Source organism: Notothenia coriiceps, unplaced genomic scaffold (assembly GCF_000735185.1).
Source record: "Notothenia coriiceps isolate Sejong01 unplaced genomic scaffold, NC01 NC01_scaffold00022303, whole genome shotgun sequence".
Taxonomy (NCBI): domain Eukaryota; kingdom Metazoa; phylum Chordata; class Actinopteri; order Perciformes; family Nototheniidae; genus Notothenia; species Notothenia coriiceps.
In genome coordinates, this window is record NW_011355004.1 from 29,708 (window position 1) to 37,217 (window position 7,510).

The 7,510-nt window shown below is 44.9% G+C and overlaps 1 protein-coding gene across 1 annotated transcript in view; it reads left to right on the forward strand.

The window, feature by feature from the left end:
- The window catches only part of ipo4 (importin 4), an 11,629-nt gene extending 7,355 nt beyond the window's left edge, over positions 1 to 4,274 (forward strand). Inside the window, exons 17-27 of the mRNA XM_010780969.1 lie at positions 637 to 714; positions 809 to 866; positions 1,025 to 1,130; positions 1,257 to 1,450; positions 1,568 to 1,618; positions 1,948 to 2,073; positions 2,348 to 2,574; positions 2,661 to 2,793; positions 2,881 to 2,985; positions 3,618 to 3,687; positions 3,789 to 4,274. Of these exons, the coding sequence (XP_010779271.1) occupies positions 637 to 714; positions 809 to 866; positions 1,025 to 1,130; positions 1,257 to 1,450; positions 1,568 to 1,618; positions 1,948 to 2,073; positions 2,348 to 2,574; positions 2,661 to 2,793; positions 2,881 to 2,985; positions 3,618 to 3,687; positions 3,789 to 3,913 (1,273 nt within the window). The 3' untranslated portion in view covers positions 3,914 to 4,274. The remainder of the gene's footprint in view (positions 1 to 636; positions 715 to 808; positions 867 to 1,024; positions 1,131 to 1,256; positions 1,451 to 1,567; positions 1,619 to 1,947; positions 2,074 to 2,347; positions 2,575 to 2,660; positions 2,794 to 2,880; positions 2,986 to 3,617; positions 3,688 to 3,788) is intronic.
- Positions 4,275 to 7,510: the final 3,236 nt, after the last annotated feature.

Genomic DNA, 7,510 nt, shown 5'->3' on the forward strand with positions numbered 1-7,510 from the left:
GAGGAACGAATGGGGGAGAGAGAGAGGAACGAATGGGGGAGAGAGAGAGGAGCAATGGGGGGGAGAGAGAGAGGGAGAGAGAGAGAGGGAGAGAGAGAGGGGGAGAGAGAGAGAGAGGGAGAGAGAGGGAGAGAGAGAGAGAGAGAGAGGGAGAGAAAAGAAGGGGGGGAGAGAGATGTATTACGGTTTCCTGATAAAGCTGTGGAGAGTATGTGCTGCAGGGAGGTGGATGTACCTCGCACAACGCACCCAGGAACGAACTCTAGCTCCGGTCCTTTTCCTGTGGGGGAAACTGTGGACTCGATGTCCTGACAGGCTGGAGTTTGTGCAACCTGCACAAACACAAGCTCACCATCATTAAACATTTTGAAATGCAATATAAAATTACTGAAAAAATAGCAGCTCACTAAACCACAACCGCTCAAACCAACTAGCAACTACTACCGTGAATCGGGCAGACAAGGAGTCCGAGAAAGTTGTTCCCCCATGTGACGTAATATGACGCTAACAAAAACTTTTTAAATTGTAGTTTTCAGGCAAGGTTAAGCATAAATGTAGAAAAAAAACAAACCTGTAAGTTGCTCCTCAAGCAAAATCTGTTCTCACTACGTCTGATACAATGTCTCCATCTCTCAGGTTTAGTGTGGAGAACGCATACATCGATGAGAAAGAGGATGCCTGCGATGCGCTGGGAGAGATTGCCTTCAGCACTGGGTAACAGATATTTACAAAAAAGCTTTTTGTAATAAAATCTCTCACATTTCTTGTGGCATGCTTTACCTTGCGTTGCTATGGTTTCCCCTGACAGTGCTGCCTTCCAGCCCTTCTTGGAGTCCAGCTTCCAGCAGGTTTACGAGATGAGAGATGTAAGTCCCCTCTTGCTGCTCAGCCCCATCTTCCTCCTCCTCCTCCTCCTCCTCCTCCTCGGTCTAAAGTCATGTGAAGCTCCTTTTGGGCATGCACACTTCAACTTGACCTATCATGCTGTTGACTTGATGCTTTTATCTGTGTCCTCCCTCCCTAGTTTCCCCATGAGGACGTCCGCAGGGCAGCATTTGGAGCTATGGGCCAGTTCTGCAGAGCTCAGCATCTAGTGTGGAAGGAGATTCCCACTGAGGCCAACCACCAGGGTAAAGCCTCTCTTCTCACCAACTCCACTCTACTGTCAGGAAATCCATAAACAAGTGTTCTCTAAGCGTTTCAACTCCTTTTGAACTTGCCTCCTCCCTCCTGTACATGTCGCCTTCCTCCACCAGCCTTACTGAAGTTGCTGGATGTGGTGCTTCCCTGCTTTGTGGAAAGCGTTCGAACAGAGCACGAGCGCCAGGTAGTGATGGGCATCCTGGAAACAATGAACAACGTCATGAAGTCCTGCAAAGAGGAGGCTTTCAAGAACCCTGCACGCCTAAAGGAGATCAGCCATGTCATCCGTGACGTGCTCAAGAAGAAGGTGAGAACACTGACAATCATCCCACGACGGCTTTATTTACTTTTCACTCAAATCCTTTCACATTCATTATATGTGACTGTTCTTCTAACCCTCCACTATGGATGTGTTTCTGCTCAGACGGTTTGTCAGGACGGTGGCGGCGATGAAGCTGATGATGAAGAACAACAGGTTGGTTTTCCTCTGGTTGCATATTAAGGCCCAGTCATGGACATTAAAGTTCATCTTTACATGGTGAGATCTACTCCTAAGTGTCACCACATTACAGCTGTTTCCTTTCTAGAAAGGATGTGTTCATACTAATGAATATAAATCAGCATTGTTGTGGACATATTGATGTATTGGTTTTAAAGTGAATGGATAAAACATGGGACTGATCATTCAAGAGCTATGCCATCACACCGCTTCAGTCAAAATAAATAGCATCCATCGTACTCTCTGTGTGTGAGTGTGTGTGAGCTGCTTCACTGCCCAGTGACTCACTGTGCTTCCTGGTTCAGGCGGAGTACGACGCCATGCTCCAGGAGTTTGCTGGGGAGGGGATTCCTCTGGTGGCGTCGTCTGTGCCTGCAGACAAATTCTCCCCTTTCCTCAACGACCTGCTGCCTCTGCTCATGAACAAAACTGTGAGTGTGGACCGACTGACAAAGAACTTCAGTTTAACAGATCGTTTACTCACATAATCACATTTATTATCCTAGTCCTATTTTATTATGATGCTCGAACTCCTGACAGTGACTTGCTTTTTCTATTTGTTAGTCACGAGTAAATGACGAGGGTAGAATCACAATATTATAATGTTTCAAAGCGTTGATGATTTTAATCAACGGTGCATTTAATGCCTTTGATGTTTCCTTTTTGGCCAGTATCACTCTAATGATTGTATTCCTCCCTCAAAAGAAATCCTCTTGCACGGTGGCAGACCGCTCCTTCTCTGTGGGAACAATCGGAGAAATCCTGCAAGCCCTTGTGACCGCACCTGGGGGCGCGGGAGTGGCGGGCCGACTGTCCAATCGCTTGCTCCCCGTGCTGGTAGCTGGGGTGAGAGACAGTGATGCTGAGGTCCGCAACAACAGCGTGTTTGGGCTGGGGTGTCTGGCCCAGGCTGCCGGACCCATCTGTGTCACGTATCCTTCTGCGCGTTGATGTGTCCAATACATGTTAATGACATAAAGCATCACATGCAGCTGTTCCTTAATGAAGCGTTCTCCAGAGACTATCCCATGATGCTGTCTGTCTTCTCCAGCATGCTGACCAAAGAGTCAGACCTCAGGGTGATTGACAATCTGTGTGGAGCGCTCTGCAGGATGATCCACAGCAACGTGGACGCTGTCCCTCTCGAGCAGGTGCCGATTGTATATCATACATGCTGACACATATTCACAAACTGGAGATCTGCTGCTAACCTGGATAATCTTTGTGCTCGCTAACAGGTTGTGCCCGCTCTGGTGGGTCGTCTTCCCCTCAAAGAGGACATGGATGAGAACAAGACCGTGTACAGCTGCCTGGCCATGCTCTACACACACAGCCCTGCTCTGGTACTGCACACACACACACACACACACACACACACACACACACACACACACACACACACACACACACACACACACACACACACACACACACCTGGTGTTATAGTCTGTGTGTAGAGGGTTGTGTTGACATTCAGTCTCCATCAGCATACAACACACTCGGTAACTCATTCAGACACATTCTACAGTTTGTCTTTCAAGACTTTTAAATGCCCACCTCATGCCTGCCTCGTGCCTATATCAAGACACAGAGAAATTGGTTGCAAACAAAAGCAGAAATGTATAATTATACATAATTGGAGCAGCTGTTGAAATGTTTCCCATGATCCCAACAAATATATTGACAAATCTCAGGCCAATCTTTTAAACATCTTTATTACATTTTGTTATCTTTATAAAGTAGTTCAACAACACTTTGTGCATACAGAACATGTTAACTCTCTAGCTCACGCAGACTTTAGACAAACATAGTCATTTAAAGACAACAGGAAAGCTAAATATTTGATTGAGTCTCTCCCAATCTGTTCCAACGAGCTTCAATGATACATGGTGATGAATCTTTTCAGACATTGTGTGATGAACCCTGACGTTGAACATCGTAACAACAATTCTTTAAATCTGTTTCTCCTTTTCAGGTTTTGGGGCTAATGAAGCCCATCGTGGCCGCTTCCAGTCAGGTCCTCGGCAACAACAAAGTGGATCAAGGTGAATTTAGATATTGTCCCTCATTAAGCTTCCTCACCACAGATTCATATTGCTGTGTTTTTGAGTCATCTCGTAACTCTTATTGTTTCTCTCCCCCTCAGAAACCCAGAGCACGTTGGCGCTGCTGATGAGAGACTTTGCTCAGCAGCACTCTGCAGCCTTCCAAGCAGCTGTGAGCTCACTTCCTGGAGAGCAGCAGGCAGCACTCAGCGCAGCCCTCTCGTAGCGCGCTCACGTCCTTCCACTCGGGTCAAAAGCCAGCACAAAAAAAAAAAAGACGTGGGGACAGTTTGTGGCTTCTCCCAAAAATGATCTAAATATAGCACTTCAACCATTCTTGTTATCATTTCATTTGACATTTACACCTAGGAGGACTCACTTTTAATGTATTTGCTCAAACGCATGATGTGTTTAAGTTTTATTATTTTAAGAGTTACCCTCCCGTGTTGTTCCCATTGTATTCTGTTTCCCTGTTACTACTGTAAAGTGCTTCCACTATAGTCGACCTTTCTGACACGGTTTGGACTTCTGGCTTCTGCTGTCTGAGTGTGAAACATTGATCTGCTGATAAAAGTCGTTATTTGTTCCAATCTCCCAGAGTAATTCAATTCACTTTAAACTCTTGATGCTTATTCTTTCTCCTAGGGTCGCCTTACTTAAAGATATATCAGCTGATGGGGCATTCTAGCAGAAACACAGCAGTTAAAACAACTCCAAATACTTTATAGCTCACACTATATAAAAACTACTTTATCCTCAGCTCATCCTATGACTGTTTGCAGCCTCCTCTATTGGTGCTATTTCTAGTCAGCCTGTTCAAACTATTTAACAGTATACTACAACATATATTTGACAAGATATTTTTACAAATGCTACAAAGATTTAACATGATGCCACAATGCATGCCGTGCAGTTAATGTTGAGCCATTCATCCTCGCCTTGCTCTAAAAACAACACTGAGTCCTATAATAAATGCAAACTTGCATCTTAGAGTTAACAAAGGGATTTGTCGTGGAGTAGTTGCACATTAATGCTGGTATGTTGACATTAATCTGCTCTCTGGTTGGATGATGGTGACTCATCGTTCCTCAGATCTCTCGTTGCTCCTCAGTCATTTCAGGCTGCTGGTTTTCCCTGTCCAATGCCAAAGTCATCTGCACCGGGGTCAGCCCGTTGTCCCCTGACAGACAGAGAAGTCTTATTTGAAATGCATGTGCCACCTGAACCACATAGATATATCTGTATGTGCTAATAGTGGTAAATGCCACACATTCGTAGCGAGTGGAACCAGCCCTATGAAGCTTTTCACACAACTCAACTGAGAGGACACGTCAGGTCTATGATTATTAATATTATCAGTGTCTAAATCTGCCTGTTTAGACACAGTTGTTGACATCAGGCATCTTTAGCTTGTGTCACGACAGTCTGAACCAAAACGCATTCTATGCATTTCCTCATAAAGGAATGAACATCTATGATTGGACAGTTGAACAGATTTGTAAGCGAGATAAAGGCTAAGTTTATCATTAAAGTAATTCTTCATTTTAAAATGGCTTGGCTTTAGAAATGTCCGGCTTTTCTGTTGTGAATCATAATAAACTGACATTTTTGGGATTTGAGACATTTAAATTAATTTCTGTACAATCTGATTAATTGAGAAAATAAATGGCAGATAAACCGATAATGTAAATAGTCTTTAGTAACAACTTTAACAAATTCTCGATGGAGGGTCCACGGCTTTCTCTGGACTCTGATGTAAAGTATGATCTCATTGCAATGCCTCAAGCTTTAGCACCGTGTGGTGATCTCCATCACTGACAGTTCCCCTCTCTGTAGGGCCGCTGCAGCCTGAGGCCGGCTCAGGGACTTGTGGGGCAGGGTTTTGCACAAACAGAAAATAACTATTGGATAAACTATGAGCTAACACAGATAATGACAATCCATAAACCCTGAGAGCTGGAACGGCAACCTAAGATCCTGTACTGAACGAAGTGCTTACAGACCTGTGCCTCCGCTTTTCCAAGGCAGGATATTCATCCCTGTGCGACAGAAGGAGCGGTCAGTGTGGGCCTCGGTGCTGTACAGCACCTCCTGCACCTGTTTCTCTCCGGGCTTCTGGGCTTTCACTCTCACCTAGAAGAGCAAACATCATCTTGTAATCCAGACGCCCACATTTGTTTTTTTTATTTCATATCTGGACAAAAAGTCATACCTCGAGGATGGTGACCTCTTTCTCCTTCAACTTCCCTGCTTTGTTCTTAACCTGGGTCTTCTTGGTGTCCACCCACACCACCCTCTCCTTCACCTCTGACCTGCACGCAGACACACATGTTAACACATGTACATGAAATATCTTTTTAAGACCTCTCACATGAAGCAAACTCACTCTTCGATGCCCAGGTCGGCCAGTGTGGTGTCCAGGAAGGGGAACGGCTGGTGTGCCGGGTCGGGGTGCACCTCTATGGGCAGATTCACAGACATGGGGAGGTCCCACTCCAGCTCCACGCGCACCACGGTTGCCCGTGGGGTCTCCCTGCCCGCTGGTTCTCCATTGGCCTGCTCCACATCGGCCTCTTCCTCCTCCAGCAAGGTTTGTGTCTCGTCTGCTGCCAGCTTGACTTTGTGATCTCAAAAAAAAATGAAGTTTTCCTCTCCCTCTCTGTGACAGATGCTCTGTTTCTGTTCTGCTGCAGGAACAGGCTGCTGCTGGTGATTCAGAGCTCTGTCTCTTGTGATGATGGAGGAAAGTGTGAGAGTCTGATGCGTAGCCCTCTGATTTAAGCAGCCGGTGTGAATGTGTGTTATGTGCCACTCAGATGTTAGGTTTATTAGACTGTCAGGGTGGTGATGGACGGGCGGTCTTTGCACTGCCCAGGTGTCGTTGTTCATCAGTCTGGGTGACGTCAGTGGCCTTAAGCACTTTCATCTGTGATCAAACAACTGAAAACGTAATGCTTTTTAAACTACACTTCATATTTGTTTTTAAATTGGCTTTATAACAATGTTCCAGAGGTGACATCAAGTTTATTTCTGTGTTATGAGGTGATTCTCTCCACCATACATCTACACCTCCACTCATTTGTCTCCCATTTTATCATTTAAATGAAATTGAGGATGACACATGGATCATTCACAGCACAGCGTCACATTTTCAGCTTTTGAAAAATGTGTTCTTGTTCTTACTTTACAGGGGGACACAAACATGGGGACACGTGTGGATCCATGCGTGTGTGTGTTGTGCTGTAGTAAGTAAGCCATCTTTTCACCACTAAACTAGCACTCTGGGCCCAGCATGTCACATTCCAGGGACAGAGGACTCAATAAATCCTCTTCACTGCGGAGGGATACCGATGATGTAAAGGCTGGGGAATGTATAGAGCGAAAGGCAGAACTAAGCATCAGGGTATGGTAGCTGATTAAAGCAGTGTATTTCCACTAATAATGTCCTTTTTTTAGCACTTGATTATGTAAAGGGTCCCCATTTTGTATTTCCCTTAGCTTTATAGCATCTTTCTGCTTGTTTTTTGAAGCTCAAATCAGATTTTAGCCTGGTTTTCTTCACTCTAAAAAAAAGCCCTAAAACTCACGCAGTTAGCTACAACAACACCTGCTGAATATAAAGCATTTAATAGCCAAATGTCCATATATTCTGACTACAATCCAGGCCAAATGCTAATGTTTTTCGAGCTCAACCGGATATTTTAAAGATAAAATGACAGGTTGGATATTTTCCAACAACACATTTTTCGACAAGGTGTTTGTACCACCTTTTTTGTTCCATGCGAATAACATCATGATATTTTGGCCTCAGTAGCTAGCCTGT